The 16,493-nt window shown below is 37.8% G+C and overlaps 1 protein-coding gene across 50 annotated transcripts in view; it reads right to left on the reverse strand.

Moving 5' to 3' along the window:
- GTF2I (general transcription factor IIi) overlaps positions 1–16,493 on the reverse strand; it is a 47,308-nt gene that overhangs the window by 13,061 nt on the left and 17,754 nt on the right. For 21 of the 50 annotated variants that reach the window (XR_015278406.1, XR_015278408.1, XR_015278410.1 and 18 more), the window contains 19 exons: positions 16,391–16,453; positions 15,306–15,425; positions 14,081–14,143; positions 13,218–13,322; positions 12,603–12,665; positions 12,075–12,179; positions 11,490–11,552; positions 9,859–9,963; positions 7,486–7,551; positions 5,549–5,732; positions 4,992–5,044; positions 4,041–4,124; positions 3,172–3,355; positions 2,805–2,863; positions 2,516–2,587; positions 1,823–2,006; positions 1,267–1,325; positions 572–655; positions 17–112 (listed from right to left, as the gene is read on the reverse strand). Coding sequence is in view for 21 of the 50 variants with exons in the window: in XM_086859113.1 (XP_086715239.1) it covers positions 17–112; positions 572–655; positions 1,267–1,325; positions 1,823–2,006; positions 2,516–2,587; positions 2,805–2,863; positions 3,172–3,355; positions 4,041–4,124; positions 4,992–5,044; positions 5,549–5,732; positions 7,486–7,551; positions 9,859–9,963; positions 11,490–11,552; positions 12,075–12,179; positions 12,603–12,665; positions 13,218–13,322; positions 14,081–14,143; positions 15,306–15,425; positions 16,391–16,453 (1,812 nt within the window). In the remaining 29 variants the exon portion in view is untranslated. The remainder of the gene's footprint in view (positions 1–16; positions 113–571; positions 656–1,266; positions 1,326–1,822; positions 2,007–2,515; positions 2,588–2,804; positions 2,864–3,171; positions 3,356–4,040; positions 4,125–4,991; positions 5,045–5,548; positions 5,733–7,485; positions 7,552–9,858; positions 9,964–11,489; positions 11,553–12,074; positions 12,180–12,602; positions 12,666–13,217; positions 13,323–14,080; positions 14,144–15,305; positions 15,426–16,390; positions 16,454–16,493) is intronic. The other 29 variants (XR_015278415.1, XR_015278429.1, XR_015278414.1 and 26 more) reach the window with 4 other exon arrangements.

Consider the following 16,493-nt stretch of genomic DNA (forward strand, 5'->3'; position numbering starts at 1 on the left):
TTCCCCCAAAACTTACCAAAAGAAAACTCTCTTCCATTTTGCCTGAAATTTGCATTGGAGTCATTGGTTTGAGAATTAGTTTGACCATCTTTTGTTTGTGCTTTAGTAGGACCTATGAAGAGACATTACACATAAAATGCAGAGAGCAGAAGCAAGGCATCATACAGAAAGAACAATGCATCAAACTTGATTGCTAGAGAAATCTTCAATTCTGAATCAAGAGTAGAATTTTAAAAAAGCCTTTAAGAAGTTCTAGAGCTGTATTTAAGCATTTAATACTACTGACAAAATCTGTCATTTCTCTGCTCAGGACTACATCAGCTCCCACATCTCTGTTTGGAATAATGGCCCCAAGCAAGCTGTCAAACTCCTACATTTTACCTAAGTATCATCTACACAATATCCAGTTTCAGAAATGAAAAATAAAGTTGTTTCTATATTGAAGTAGATCTGGAGCTTTGAAGTGGAACAGAGCTTGCTACATGAGGTAGCAAATGGGCTATGAAAGCTTAGAAGAGAAAATATCAGACGAATATAATAAAAGAACATCAGAAGAATATTTCTTCCATACTGGCTTCAACAGTAACTTCAATCTCTGCAACACTTGAATTTTCTGATGAACTTCGTGACCTTCTGGAACTCCTTGGACTAACATCTGGAAGCCAAAAGAACACAAGGTGTAAAGCACAAATCTTGCACACCTAACAAAAGAACAGCTGTATTCTAAGAATTCTAACAAACTAAACTAAGTAGAGTAAAACCTGAACAATACAGTGATGCTCACAATCTTAAAAAGTAGGTTAAGTCCTCTTGAAAAAGGCACATCTAGATTTTCTACTAATTAAAAACAAAAGACTTTTTCTAAGTGTGAAGGAGAGTTTTGGTACTTTTTATTGTCTAAAACCCAAACAAACCTTAATATCTGAATTTTCAACAGATAAAAGATTCTTTTATAAAACATTATTATTATTATTATTATTATTATTTACTGCAGTTCACAGCTCTCAGTTAAAAATAGTTGTCAAAATGGAGTAAATTCCATTTTCTGTACTAGAATAGTCAAGTAAGAAAAAAATTGCAGGTACATTTATGGTTTGAGTGTCTTTCTCAAATAACAGCAGATTTAGAGCTACTATGCTAGATCATCTTAATGCTTTTTATTTAGAAAACCTGTATTTTTCAACTATGAAGATCCCTCAGTCTACTAAGGAAGTAAAAATGAAGTATTTACAAATGGATGGCAGCAAATAATATTTAATTGTTTACCTTTTTTCTTTAGTTTATTAACCACTCTTAGAGGCAAATGGGAATTGATAAGCTCAGGCCTAGAAGTTGAACAGAACAAATCCAATCAATTGCAAGACAACTCATATAGCAAAATGTTACCAATTTCTTGGAATTCAGTTGAGTTCTAATTCACATAACATCAGCTCTCTACAATGAAATTCTGTTAGAAGCATTGATGACTCTCCATCTACTATAACCACAAAAAAAAAGAGAAAACATAAAGCTATATTTCCTATTCTGCAATTTTCTTCTGGGTTAACTTCAAGTAAAAATAAATAACAGAAAAAAGAAGGAACAAAGCTTCCAGGTACAAGACCATTTTCCCTCCTCAATTCTTGATGCGTGAAATACACAATTTATACATCTATAGAAATTTAATGAGGAAAGTATGTTCTTGCATGAGATAAAACATATGTGCAAAATATTTGTGTTTCATGGAACCAGAGTTTAGTTACCATTTAAAGCCTAGATTTGCTGGGAATGAAGTTGAATAGCTTCAAAATTAGAGGTAAAAATAACAGGATCATAAACTTACTTCTTAATAACAAATTTGATTTTGCGACTCCCACGGATGATTCTTTCAAGGCGTGGAATTCCAAACCATGTGGGACTCCGGAAAGGGACTCCTTCTGGCAAGCCTTCAACGACCAAGGACTCAGGGTTTGATTCAAATACAGAATAGGGAACTTTCACTGACTCTGAAAGCCCCAGAGCTTCACCTGAAAAGAAAGATTAAATGACAGATTGCACATTTAAATGGGTGGAATTTTATCTCAAGTGATTTTAGGAATCGTGTCTTATAGAAGCTCTGCTACTCAAAGCTAACAAGCACCCTGCAAAAAACCATAAATATTTAAATATATTTAAACAGATTCCCTATTATTTTCTGTGGAGTAACTGCAAATAGGAACTTGGCCCACCTTGTTATAGATAGTATCTAATATAGGCCTGCAGTGCCTAATGTTTTATTTTGAGAACTTCTTTTCATCCAAAAGCTTTTGTGCAATCATCTTATCACACAACTGGAAAAATTAGTGCCTAGGATGCTGTTATAAAAACATTTACGTCAGTTAGAGGAAAGAGTAAATAAAACATAGACAAGAGGAATCAAGATTTCCATATCTGTCCTAGTATACTTCTGATGCTTAAGTAAATACAGTAGCATTAAAACAGAGGAGTTTTAAAATGCAGCAGCATTGCAGAATAGTTCATTTAGCATTTAACTTACCAAACTTCACACTAAATAAATCTTCTACTTCCTTTCTTAGCTTTGTAATCTTAGAATTCCAATCTTCTCTCGCTGAAAACCAGAAAGAGGTGTTATTCAAAGGCAGCTGGGACTGCACCAGGAAGCCATCCATGTTCACAGTGATCAGTTTATTCCTTCCAACCCTCATGAAGAATATGCCAGCACACCCATTACACACGGGTTACTACTTGAAAAATGCTGCATTGATCTGGATGAATTTCCCCATCAAACACTTCCATTCCCACTTGGGAGACATCCCCTGTCTTACCTTGAACGCTCGACCTGGGGCGAACAACTTCGACTGAAGTGTGAGTTAGCAGCTCTGGCCTGCAACCAGAACACAAATAATCTGCTAATTCTTGATATCAATTAAATCCTACTACCTATTATGACATGAATTGAAGACTTTGAATTTCTCTATTATGTCTTTCATGCTTGTCAACATGCTAACAGATATGCAAAACATATTCTGAAATATGTCTGGATTGCAAGTGCCCACTAATATTTAATTTGCCTATTTGGTAACTAGAGACCAAATGCTTCACAACTTAATGAAACCAAGTGCTTGTTTACACTTGGGTGTTTGTGTGGACTCTTCCTTAAAAAACCCTCCATGTTTTTTTTTTTTTACTTACCTTTTGATCACAAACTTTATTCTGTCGCCCGCTTGAATTATTTGTTCAAGGCAAGGGATTCCATACCAGGAGGGACTCCTAAAGGGGACATTTTCTGGCAGTCCTTCAACATAAAGGTCAGCTGGATGAGCTTCAAATTTCTTGTATGGAACAGTTTTGGGCTCATCACTCCCCAAAGCCTTGGCTGTTGGAACAAAACATATCCAGTAATGGAACAGATTGGCCAATCAACCTTCATTAAAGGTGATACTAATTCCTCAGGCTGTTGCAACTGTGATCTTAAAATGTGGAACAATGCAGGACATCTAAATCCAACAGAACCCAAGTCTCTGCACATAAAACATATAAAACATTTGCCATATTGTATAATGTTGCTGTTGGGCAGTCACAATACCAGACTGGACTGCTCACTGAGGCACAATATATTTGTTTTATCTGAAGTTGTTAATCTGTTATAGAGTATAATGAAAAATTTTATTCTAGCTCTTATGAAGTTGACTGTTTTTTCATATTGGACAGAACATGAAAATTCACACAGAAATGTTTTAATACTAATTATGATGATATTGTAGTGGATGTAAAGAAATGTCTGTTTTATTCACCACCAAAGGAAAAAGGTCCAAATAGGAAGGAATCAAGAGCAATCAGAAGAGTTGTATATGTAAGACTTATAATTATTTTTAAACTAAGAATTTACCTTGTATAAGCAGTAAACTAAAACATTCTTTATCATTGAACTTCTAGAATTTTAAAAAAACTTGAAAAAAAAATCAACAAAGGTCTCATTCATGTAGACATTCAAAGGAATGAAAGCAACCTTTGAGAAACACAAAGCCATAAAGAAAAGAAAATAATAATACTGTACTTACCAAACTGTTTACAGAAAAGTTGATCTACTGTCTTTCTCAGTTTGGTGATTCTGGCATACCACTCCTCTTTCACTGTACTTGAGACTGACACAGAACAAAACCAACATTCCCTAATTATTTTGGCTATATTTTCAGTTGTTCAGTTTATATGATGCATAATCATCCTGCACTTTCAGGTAACACATAAATGCTGTGTGTAAGAAGTATGGACTCAATGTGAAATGTAAAATGATCATAAAATAATGACAGAATATTACAACCAACAAAACTCCACTGAACCAGTGCCATCACTCTTGCTACAAAATACACACAGTGTATTGGCCTGAAGAACTGCAATACCTTCATCATCATCATGCTAAACTTCTTTCTACCAACTTGAAAGGAAATGAGTTCATGGGTGCAGTTCCTCTAGTCTTATTTTAACATGGTCATTTTTACTGCCTTTGGATGGGAACCCAATGAAGGCAAGACACGTAAGAAGCATTAGAAGCCTGATTAGAAAAGTGGTTGGAATGCATTATCTTTGCACCACTATGTGCAAATGTAGCCCCATTATCCAAGGAAATCAGATCCTATAGCAATAAATGTCACTATGTTCACTGCTGAATTTCAGTTAATCTAATTTTGGAAAATCCCATATAAAAGCAGTTAGTCTATGGTACAGTTTCCCTATCCAATACACTCTATCTGTGGAAACCAATGCCTTTTCTCTGTATCTTAAGATTAACACCTAGCTAGGTCATTGTTCTTCTTCCTGCCAAACTGAATCAAATCCACTGACAGTAACACTATCTTGGATAACCAATGGAAAACTCTACAGCTAAAGAAAATTTAAAAAAAGAGCAATTGCTTGCAATGTATTATTAGTAAAAGCAAATTGCAGCTGCCACTAAGGCTGACAAATAGGAATATCATACTGTGCTTGTACAACTCACAGATTTGAAAACCTACCTTCTGAACCTTCCTTGTCCACAGGAGCATCTGTTGAACTCAGAAGTTCAGGCCTGAAAGATTTAAGATACATGTTTCAACAGTGACAGATACTTTGAAAAAGTTGGCCTCAAGCTTGCCCTGGGAAATGCTTTATGCAAATATAGCCATAGACACCTTGATAAAACATTCCAACAAATTTTTAAAAAAGCATAAGCTGAAATTAGGCCAGGACCCTCAAACAGGATCAAATATCCCAAAGTCAACGGCTTTCAACCTGTGTTGCAGGTGCAGAGATCTGAACAGTACAAAGAGATCTGCCCCTGACAAGAGGTCCATAATATTGGAGAGATCTGTCCAGAGATCTCTCCACCAGCACTGTGAGTGTTCCACTGGTATGATAAGCTGAATTTATTGACATGAACATCAACTAAAAACTACTCTTTAGTACTGCAAATTAATGTAAATAACTTAGTACTGTAAATAAAGTAGATACCGGTTTGGAATTCCTTGAAGAAACATGAAGCAAAGTGGAACCAGCAGAAAACAGTGAGTAACAAACATGCAGAATTTCTCACTTTTTAATCACAAAGCGGATCCTCTCCTTTACTAGGAGTATCCTCTCCAGCCGGGGAATGCCGTACGTGGTCGGACGTCTGAAGGGAATCCCTTCTGGCAGCCCTTCCACAACCAAGTGTTTTGAATGTGACTGAAACACTCCATATGGAATAGACACTGGACCTTCTGCTTTTATAGCTTCAGCTTTAAGGAAAAAGGAGAATAAAAATATTAGACTAGCTTGTGGCTCTACTCAGTTACCTGTTTGGTATCAATTTGATAAATATTATAATTAGCATACAGGCAATAACCTCTCAGCACATTTAAACATGCAAGCATTCATGTTGTGAGGGACTTTGTTTAATAACAAAATCACTTTGATTCATAGTAAACAAGCTGCAGCCCTGCATACATATGCAGATCACCCTCTTTTCCCTTCATGTAAACATTTAATAACTGACTGCACCTGCTAGAGTGAAGATTCTCACTGTTTTGGTTTTGATTAATAGAGCATTTTGAAAGATGAAGTTATCTAGACTTAATGATAAATCAAGCATGTTTCAGTTTACAAGCTCTGTTATTATTTGTTACTACTATTGGCTTACAAGTCATTAAGGCCTTGGAGTAGGGGCAGTCATCCCTTCTTTTCAGTGAATTCCTTAAGTTCCCATGTATGTTAGAAATCCAAAGAACCACTAACAAAATTAAAAATACACTTCTAGCACTGCTGAAAAAAGCATGGCCCTGCTATTGAAATCTTTGAAACAAATGAAAAACAAGAAACTAACTCAGCCACAGCTGGAAAATAACCTCAACTTATTTCTTTAAGTTATGAGGATCACACTACTATCAATAGATCTATCAGGCTGGCAAATACTGGAGAATGACACAAGAGTTTGCAAATACCAGAAGGGCTGATTTCTTCATATGCATAAGGTACATTAATTTTGTAGGCCATGCAACAAGAATTCTCTATTACCACGTGACTGGTCTGCACAGTTTGGTACATTCTCCTGTTTTGATATGGAAACTAGATGTAAAAAATTATTTGAGTTGAGAAAAATCAAGCTAAGGCAAATTTAGAGTACAGTGATTCTCATCTCATTTCATAGTGTCTACCTCTGAAATTTTCTTAACTTTCTTAATTTTCTTAAACTAACTTTGCTACGTGCAAACATCAAAACTGAAGCTACAGCAATTCACTACGAACGATGTTCCTTTGTAGAGCAGTTAAAATTCAGTGAATCAGATTCTGAACTGTATTTCCTTGGTGCAAGTTACTTTCAGCAGGCTGTTTAAATGTCAGATGACAGTCACATCCCAAATATGTAGTAACTCCGAATCACGAGGTCTATTCTGAAAGCACTTCCACTTTTTGCAGGAGAGGCACACCAGCATCTATTTTTAAATCTTTGCTGATGCTGTTTTACTTTGTGATATGTGGACACAAAATACATCTAAGTGTAGCATTTAGAGACAAATTCCAAAGTCTAACACATCTGCTGCTTTTTCCTTCCAAGAGCCATTAACATATGTAATTTTGCTTCAGTGCAAAACAATCATAATCAAAAATGAACAATCAGTGAGTGGCAGCCTCTCTTTAGAGCCATTCTAAAGATTCCTTCACTTAAGGACTCAGTGTAATTGCAGAGAAAAGGACAGCTCTCTCAAATATGGGTGCCCAAGATACGTGAGTATGCAGGTGCTCCAGGAGACTGAGCACAACTGAAAAATAAAATCAAGCTTTGCACTTTGGTGCCAAACACAGATATCCCGTTTTGAAATTACTCTGCTCATCAAAAAAGCTACTTTCCTCAGTTTTACATCTTCTAACAGTGTTCAGCCCTGTGGTGCTGTCAGTTCTGGTGTGCTCCTGAGCCAACAACAAGATGCATGCCAAAGAGCTTGCATGCCAAAGGACTACAGGCAATGACTTAGAAAGGTGTGTAACACATACCATATCTTTTTTCAAACACCTCTTCAACTTCCCTTCTCAAGTCTGAAATTCGTACGTTCCATTTGTCTGCAAAGAAAAGAGGAGGACATGTCAGGCAACAAACCAAACAGAATCTCTTGTAAAACCTGTGTTACCACTAAATGAAATATCAAGTGTGTACTTTTACTGCTCACTTGCAAACAGATGCCTGCTGAGTACAGTACAGACTACACCTCAAAATACGTGGATACATTCAGAAAAAAAAAGGAAACTGTTCTTTGTACAATCTCCATGCTTTTAGGAAAATCCCATAACTCTTTTGTAGATGGTACAAGATGTTGTCTGGCCTTCTATGAAAGACATAAGCAAGTGTACTTACAACTTATTTCTTACTCCAAAGACTTGACTCTAGTAATTACAAAGCTAAAAAAATGATGCCATTCAAGCTATTACACTTTCAGTTGTCAAGAAATTCTCACATTTTGATCCGGACACTGTTTTTTTAGCTAATTTTATATTTTATTAATAAATTGGACTGCAGAGATATTTCAAAATGCAGAGGGTTTATCAAGCAGCCAGTGTGATTTTTTAAATCTGACTGTCAGCATTATTAACCCCTTGGACCCTGACCAAATACTGTAAAAATATTCCTTAGTCACACACTTTGTGCTCATGTAGCAAAATTGAAGACCTACCACAAAGCTAAGCTTACACTCTGAAAAGCAGTTTCGTTTTCCTGTGAGCACCAAGACAGATGGTGTCTTCTCTACTATTTCTATATAACACATTATGATACATGCAAAACATCAGCCCAATTAAATAACAATCCTGAAAACTTTCCCCATCTGTCCATAGTCTACTCAATTTTATGCCTTTCTCTGCTCATTGGGATGTGCAATGAAAATACAAAGCAGGGGCAACCTGCACAGTGCACACAAACTGCTGTTCAGGTGCTAGGCACACTCCTATTCCCAATCACCATGCCACAGAGTCTTGATACCTCCAACTCAAACATCTTGATCTCATCAGGATTATGTAAAACACAGGAAGGCCTTATAAGAAGAGACAGATTTCTCACTCGAGAAATCTGGAAGTCTCACCCAAGAAATCTGAAGTTCTGCAGCTACTCATGAGAGATGAACCACCTCCTTTCTCCTATCCAGTTATATAATATTGGACTTCAATCCTAAAGGTGCAAAGTCTTCTGAAATGCCTGAATAGCAGCACTGCAATTACCAAAAGCTGCTCTTTTTCCATTAGAGCAAATGAAGGATCTTTCCCCAAAACTTCTCACATTAATTTTGTGTTTACCCAGATCATGCAGTACAATAGAGACATGCCACTTTCTTTATGTGAACCTCAAATTGAACTTGAGGCAGTATCTTTAATACAATTTAGGAAGCTCAGAAGTAAAGATATCTGGATAATCTATGAGATGCAAATAACTGTAATCTAACTGCATACTGGCTAGCTCAAAATGAAATTTTCCTAAAAACAGCACAGAGAGAAGATGAATTAAGTCAACTCAGAGAGCCATTCAGCAGGTAAGCCCTCAGATAGTCTAAAACTGGAGATTATATATTGCAAGCTTAACTAAAACTTCTGCCATTCTGGTACTTTATTCCCTTTCCTCTCCATCTGAAATCCAACTCAGTATTTCTTCACTTCCAAAACTGCTGGAGATCAAAGCTTAGGTAATTTTCCTACTGAGAGACCATATCTAAAAAAGGCTTCCTCAGCACCAACTCCTCAATATTCTCCTCTAGAAATGCTGTCTTTACGTTCTCCTGACCAAACCAAAAGGAATGACACATGTTCAATGGCCTACTGGTAGTAATGATCTCTTGAGAACAGCTCTCAAAATTTCAGTCACTTTTGTTAAAATTGACACCTGTCATGCAAAAACCATGTTACAAGAAGATCCATAATAATTTTAATACTTACTTAAATTTACAGAATTCCAAATAAAAACTCAAATACTCAAAAACTCAAAAAAAAAAAAGACATATTCCTGAAAGTATAGAACCATAAAAATGCAGACAGAATAATGCGTCCATAAAAACAAACCAAACCACAGATTAAAGGAGAGGTACAGAATCACAAAAAATCCCAGGCAAAGCATCTCTAACCAGAGTAAACTGAAGTGCACAGATGCATTTGTGTGGAAAAACAATCTAACAGATCAGAAAAAAACACAACCAGAAGATGCCAACTTCCTCTGCGTGCATTTACGTAGTCACGCCATGTAACAAAAAACAACACAGCCTATGATGATGATTATACTGCAGCAACACTCCATAGAGCTTTTAAATGAAGACCTGCACTCCTGCAGCACAAAATTGCCCAAAACCTTTTCAAGCAGGGAGATAAAATCATCTGTAAGTTTAATCTTACCAAAATTGAACTCTTTTGTTCTACTTGTCTCACTATCAGCATCTTCATTAGCTGACTTGGTTTTCTTCACTCTCTTCTTACGGGGTACATAGTCAAGGTCATCGTCTTAAAGGCACACAAAAACAATCAGTTATTTTGCCCTCTAAACTTCTGTGCAACCAAATAACCGCTCTGAATTTCAAAAATCTAACAGAATTAAGGAACTGTGCTCATCATGGCACCGTATTTTCCAACAAATTACACACCTAAGTAACTTTAGAAAACCCCTGTTCTTACCTGTGAAGGAACAACTTTTGCAAAAGGGCCTGTGCAAAGCACAACATAGCAAAAAACAAAGCTGCTTCTGGACTTCCAAAGGAAAACAACACTGTCTTCTAAAACACAACTGGACATCACATGACCATAAAACAACCATGCCACAGCAAAAGGAATCTCAAAATAAATTCTGCCAATACCAAATAACTTCTTTATCTAACTGGAAGTAATATCATTCCACTACTAGATCTCAAAAGACAGCACCTAAGGTTTGTCTTGAAGAGCTCAAATGTTCTAAACCCACTTTCAAACCAGTGTAAAACTGATGGGAGCCAATCAAATTCATCAAACAGGTCAACTCTACCACACACAGGAGAACAGCAAGCCTAGCCATTCATCAGAGAGCTTAGCCAGTCACTCCCCAGTCCATCCCTAGCTTCCTCATGGTAATGAGCTTTTCATTCTGCCCTGTTACCAATACCTCTAATCTCAGACAAAACAAATGGTTAGAGCAGACAAAGAAAACTAATTTCACTTACAGAAAAGCATGTGCCCACCTCACCAAGGGTATGGTTTACTTAGCAAGAACAGTATCACATACTGTCACATCCTGCACCTATACATTTCTTGCTGTGCTGCAAGGTAAAATGTTGAAGGTCATGCCAGAAGTGTCCACTTTGTCCCAAATGCCCTGCCTACTTCCTAAATTGCTGATTGAGTGATCTTAGTCTAATTCCACAAGCAAGCACTGCAAAAGCCAATCTCAGCAGTGTCTTAAAACAGGTACAGGACAAGAATTCACAAATACAAGAAACACAGCTGATCTCCTACCAAGATCCTACCATGAGAACAGCAGAACACAGGTAAGCAGCTTCAGAGCCACTAAGATGAAAAAAGGAAATGGTAAGTGCAAAGGTTTGTATCTCAAAGTTATCAGTACTAGACAGACACTTTGAGGCTTCACCTACACCACCTGCAGCACAGCTTTCTGTTCCAGTACCATTCTGCCCACAAGCTGCTGCTAACTACTAATGTTACATACAACTACAGGGTGTTTATAAAGCAATGGGGTCCTCAGAATAAATGAATACAAGAACATCTTCTCCAGACAAGGAGGATTTTCCATTACCAACACTGCAAAAATATGCTCAAGATACAAATTGCTGTCAGGCAGCATTTCAAATCAAGCCCAGGAACTCAAATATGCTTCAGTGTATTGTGGTTTTCTAATACTTCTCCACCAGGTTTTGTTTACCAAGCAGTGCACAATCCAAACTGCAGTCAACACTGGCACACAAAGTCATGTAAGCTTTGGAAAACACATCTTGGACAGAAAACTGCCCAACCAACTGAAATCAATGACCTGGTGAACTGACCTTCACTAGACACTTCAGCATCAGAATCCTCACTTGTTTCTGACGAGTCATGCTGGGAGGAATCTGAAGGAAAAACAGGACTGCTAATGATGGACACGGACAAGATTTTACACCAAAATACCTTCACACCTTACTGCCTTCAAAATATTAAGTAAAAAACATGTTCCTGACTTCACAGAACCTTATAAAAGCAGACAGATTAATGTATCCACAAACCAAAACAAAGCACAGAATAAAGGAGAGGTACAGAATCACAAAAAATCCTAGACAAAGCACCTCTAAATAGGGTAAACTGAAGTGCACAGATGCATTCGTGTAGAGAACCCAACAAAAAGAATCAGGAAAGAACAGAACCAGAAGATCCCAACTTCCTCTGCGTGTATTCACATTGTCACATCACATAACAAAAAACAACACAGGCAGCCTATGATGATGATTATACTGCATCAATACTTCTACACAGAGCCCATGGCTTTTAAATTAACACCACCACTAACATGTATCACCTCCTGCAGCGCAAAACTGCCCAAAACCTTTTCCTGAAACAAAGCAGGGAGATAAAATCACCTTCCATCTTCATCTTACCTGAATTGCATTCTTCTGCTTCATTTCTCTCACTATTGGCAGCTTCATTAGCAGACTTGCTCCTCTGCAGACTCTTGTCAGGAGATACAAAGTCATGGTCATCATCTTTAAGAAAGAAAGAAAGAAAAAAAAACCAAAATGTTATTTTGCCCAGAGAATTTCTGTACAGCCAAATAACTGCTCTGAATTTTAAAAATCTAACACAATTAAGGAACTGTGCTCATCAGGGCACCAAATTTTGCAACAAATTACGCATCTGAGTAACTTTAGAAAATCCCTGTCCTTAACTTTTGCAAAAGGGCCTGTGCAAAGCACAACATAGCAAAAAAACAAAGCTGCTTCTGGACTTCCAAAGGAAAACAACACTGTTTTCTGAAACATGACTCGACACCATGTTCATCATCATCTACTACAGTCAACACTGGCAAAGAATTCCCTTCTTTTTGTACCATGTAAAGTAGTCTTTAAAAACACATTCTGGACAGAAAAAAGCTCCACCAACTGAAATTAATGACCTGGTGAACTGACCTTCAATGGTGACCTCGACCTCAGGTTTCTCACTTGTTTCTGATGTGACATGGAAAGAGGAATCTGAAAGGGAAAAACAGGACTGCTGAATGATGGACACTGACAAGATTTTACACCAAACACTCCGTCCTTTGCATTTAAACCAACAGTTTAAACTGTCAAAGTTTGGTTTTTATAAAGTAAAAAACATATTCCTGACTGCACAGAACCTTATAAAAGCAGACAGATTAGTGTATCCACAATCCAAAACAAATCAAACCACAGAATAAAGGAGAGGTACAGAATCACAAAAAATCCCAGGCAAAGCATCTTTAAACAGAGTTAGCTGAAGTGCACAGATGCTTTTCTGTGGAAAAACCAATCTAACAGACCAGGAAAGAACAGAACCCAAGGATCCAAATAGACAATGTCTATTTACATTGTCACATCAGATAACAAAAATCAACACAGGTATCCTATGAAGATGATTATACTGCAGCAATACTTCTACACAGAGCCCATGGCTTTCAAATGAACACCAGCACTAACATGTAGCACTCACGCAGTGCAAAACTGCCCAAAACCTTTTCATAAAACAAAGCAGAGAGATAAAATCACCTTTCATTTTCATCTTACCAAAACTAAATTCTTCTGCATCACTTCTCTCACTATTGGCAGCTTCATTAGCAGACTTGCTCCTCTGCAGACTCTTGTCAAGGGATAGGAAGTCATGGTCATCATCTTTAAGAAAGAAAGAAAAAAAAAAAAGGTAATGCCAAAAGTGTCCACTTTGTCCCAGATGCCCTGCCTACTTCCTAAATTGCTGATTGAGTGATCTTAGTCTAATTCCACAAGCAAGCACTGCAAAAGCCAATCTCAGCAGTGTCTTAAAGCAGTTACAGGACAAGAATTCACAAATACAAGAAACACAGCTGATCTCCTATCAAGATCCTACCATGAGAACAGCAGGACACTGGTAAGCAGCTTCAGAGATACTTAGATGACAAAAAGAGGTGATAAGTGCAAAGGTTTATATCTCAGAGTTATCAGTACTAGACAGACACTTTGAGGCTTCACCTACACCACCTGCAGCACAGCTTTCTGTTCCAGTACCATTCTGCCCACAAGCTGCTGCTAACTACTAATGTTACATACAACTACAGGGTGTTTATAAAGCAATGGGGTCCTCAGAATAAATGAATGCTAGAACATCTTCTCCAGACAAGGAGGATTTTCCATTACCAACATTGCAAAAATATGCTCAAGATACAAATTGCTGTCAGGCAGCATTTCAAATCAAGCCCAGGAAGCCCAATATGCTTCAGTGTATTGTGGTTTTCTAATACTTCTCCACCAGGTTTTGTTTACCAAGCAGTGCACAATCCAAACTGCAGTCAACACTGGCACACAATTCCCTTCATTCCATGCCAAGTCATGTAAGCTTTGGAAAACACATCTTGAATAGAAAACTGCTGAAATTTATGACCTGGGGTACTGACCATCGACTGCGACCTCAACCTCAATTTTCTCACTTGTTCCTGATGAATCATGCTGGGAGGAACCTGAAAGGGAAAAACAGGACTACTGAATGATGGGCATGGACTAGATTTTACAACAAACACTCCAAGCCTATGCATTTAAACCAATCTTGTCAAAGAAGACCCTCGCACTCACAGCAAGAATAGAGGCAAAGATACGTTACCATGAGCCTTTGAGCAATTCCAAAGGCAAGGAGGTGAGGACTACACTTGCTGAACTGGGCGAGCAGCAGTGCAGAGGTGGTGCTATGACAGTTATGCTTCAAAGCAAAACCAATGACATTTGAAAGAGGCAGCACTGCTGCTAGCAAAACCTTGCTAGGAAAGCACACAACTCAGGCTGCAGAGCTGTGTGCTCAGGGCAAAGGCAGAAGGACAATGATGTGCTTTTCACATCCCATGAAACCGCTAAACTTTGTGTGACCAGCACCTTATAAATGCCTTTCATGACCTAAAATAATGGTGACCCCCATCATACCAAGGGGGGGCTCATACCAAGCCCCAGAGTGGTGTGATTTGGGAGATTAACAGCAAATCAAAATCACAAAAGATGACCTGGTGGAAATAATAAGAATGGAGGTTGGAGAAGATGTACAATTTCAATTGTAGGTGACATCTTTCCAAAGGTTTCTGTGAAAACATATCCATTGATGTCAATCAATCCTCACAAAAAACATTTCACATCTCAAATGCTCTAACTGTATTTCATGTTCCTTCACTGCCATCAGAACTCTGGTGACTGCCTTCAAAAATGTAAAGTAAAAATATATTCCTGAATGTATAGAACCTTATAAAAGCAGAGAGATTAATTATCCACAAACCAAAACAAAGCACAGAATAAAGGAGAGGTACAGAACCACAAAAAAATCCCAGGAAAAGCATCTCTAACCAGAGTAAACTGAAGTGCACAGATGCTTTTCTGTGAAAAAACCAATACAATGGATCAGGAAAGAACACAACCAGAAGATCCCAACATCATGTGCGTGTATTTATGTTGTCACGTCACATAACAAAAAGCAACACAGACTATGATGATGATTGTACTGCAGCAATACTTCCACAAAGAGCCCATGGCTTTCAAATGAAGGCTTATAGTAACATGTATCACTGCTACAGCACAAAATTACCCAAAACCTTTTCATAAAACAAAGCAAGGAGATGAAATCATCTTTAATGTTCATCTTACTGCGATTGAACGTCTTTGCTCTTCTTCTACCACTACTAGGAGTGTCATTAGTCAACCGCCGTCTGCTGCTGCTCCTCGGTCTCTTGCTAGGGGGCAGGTACTCATCATCATCATCATCATCTTCAAGAAACAAACAAACAAAAAAATCACTGTTATTTTGCCCAAAGAATTTCTGTGCAGCCAAATAACTGCTTTGAATTTCAGAACTCTAACACGATTAAGGAACTGTGCCCATCACGGCACCGTATTTTGTTACAAATTACTCATCTGAATAACTTTAAAAAGTCTGTTTTTACCTGTGAAGGAACAACTTTTGCAAAAGGGCCTGTGCAAAGCACAACATAGCAAAAAACAAAGCTGCTTCTGGACTTCCAAGGGAAAACAACACTGTCTTCTGAAACATGATTGGACATTGCATGATCGTAAAACAACCATGCCACAGCAAAAGGAATCACAAAATAAATTGTGCACACTGAGACTAAATTTTTTATCTAACTGGAAGTAATATCATTCCACTAGTAGATCTCAAAAGACAGCACCTAAGGTTTGTCTTGAAGAGCTCAAATGTTCTTTCAAACCAGTGTAAAACTAATGGATCCAAATCAAAATCATTAAACAGGTCAACATCGATGTTAGACACTTTGAGGCTTCACCTCCACCACCTGCAGCACAGCCTTTCTGTTCCAGTACCATTCTGCCCACAAGCTGCTGCTAACTACTAATGTTACATACAACTACAGGGTGTTTATAAAGCAATGGGGTCCTCAGAATAAATGAATACAAGAACATCTTCTCCAGACAAGGAGGATTTACCATTACCAACGCTGCAAAAATACACTCAAGATACAAATTGCTGTCAGGCAGCATTTCAAATCAAGCCCAGGAACTCCAATATGCTTCAGTGTATTGTGGTTTTCTAATACTTCTCCACCAGGTTTTGTTTACCAAGCAGTGCACAATCCAAACTGCAGTCAACACTGGCACACAATTCCCTTCATTCTGTGCCAAGTCATGTAAGCTTTGGAAAACACATCTTGGATAGAAAACTGCCCAACCAACTGAAATCAATGACCTGGTGAACTGACCTTCACTAGATACTTCAGCCTCAGAATCCTCACTTGTTTCTGATGAGTCATGCTGGGAAGAATCTGAAAGGGAAAAAGATGGACTGCTGAATGATGGCCACAG

Source organism: Cyanistes caeruleus, chromosome 21 (assembly GCF_971803275.1).
Source record: "Cyanistes caeruleus chromosome 21, bCyaCae1.hap1.1, whole genome shotgun sequence".
NCBI lineage: Eukaryota > Metazoa > Chordata > Aves > Passeriformes > Paridae > Cyanistes > Cyanistes caeruleus.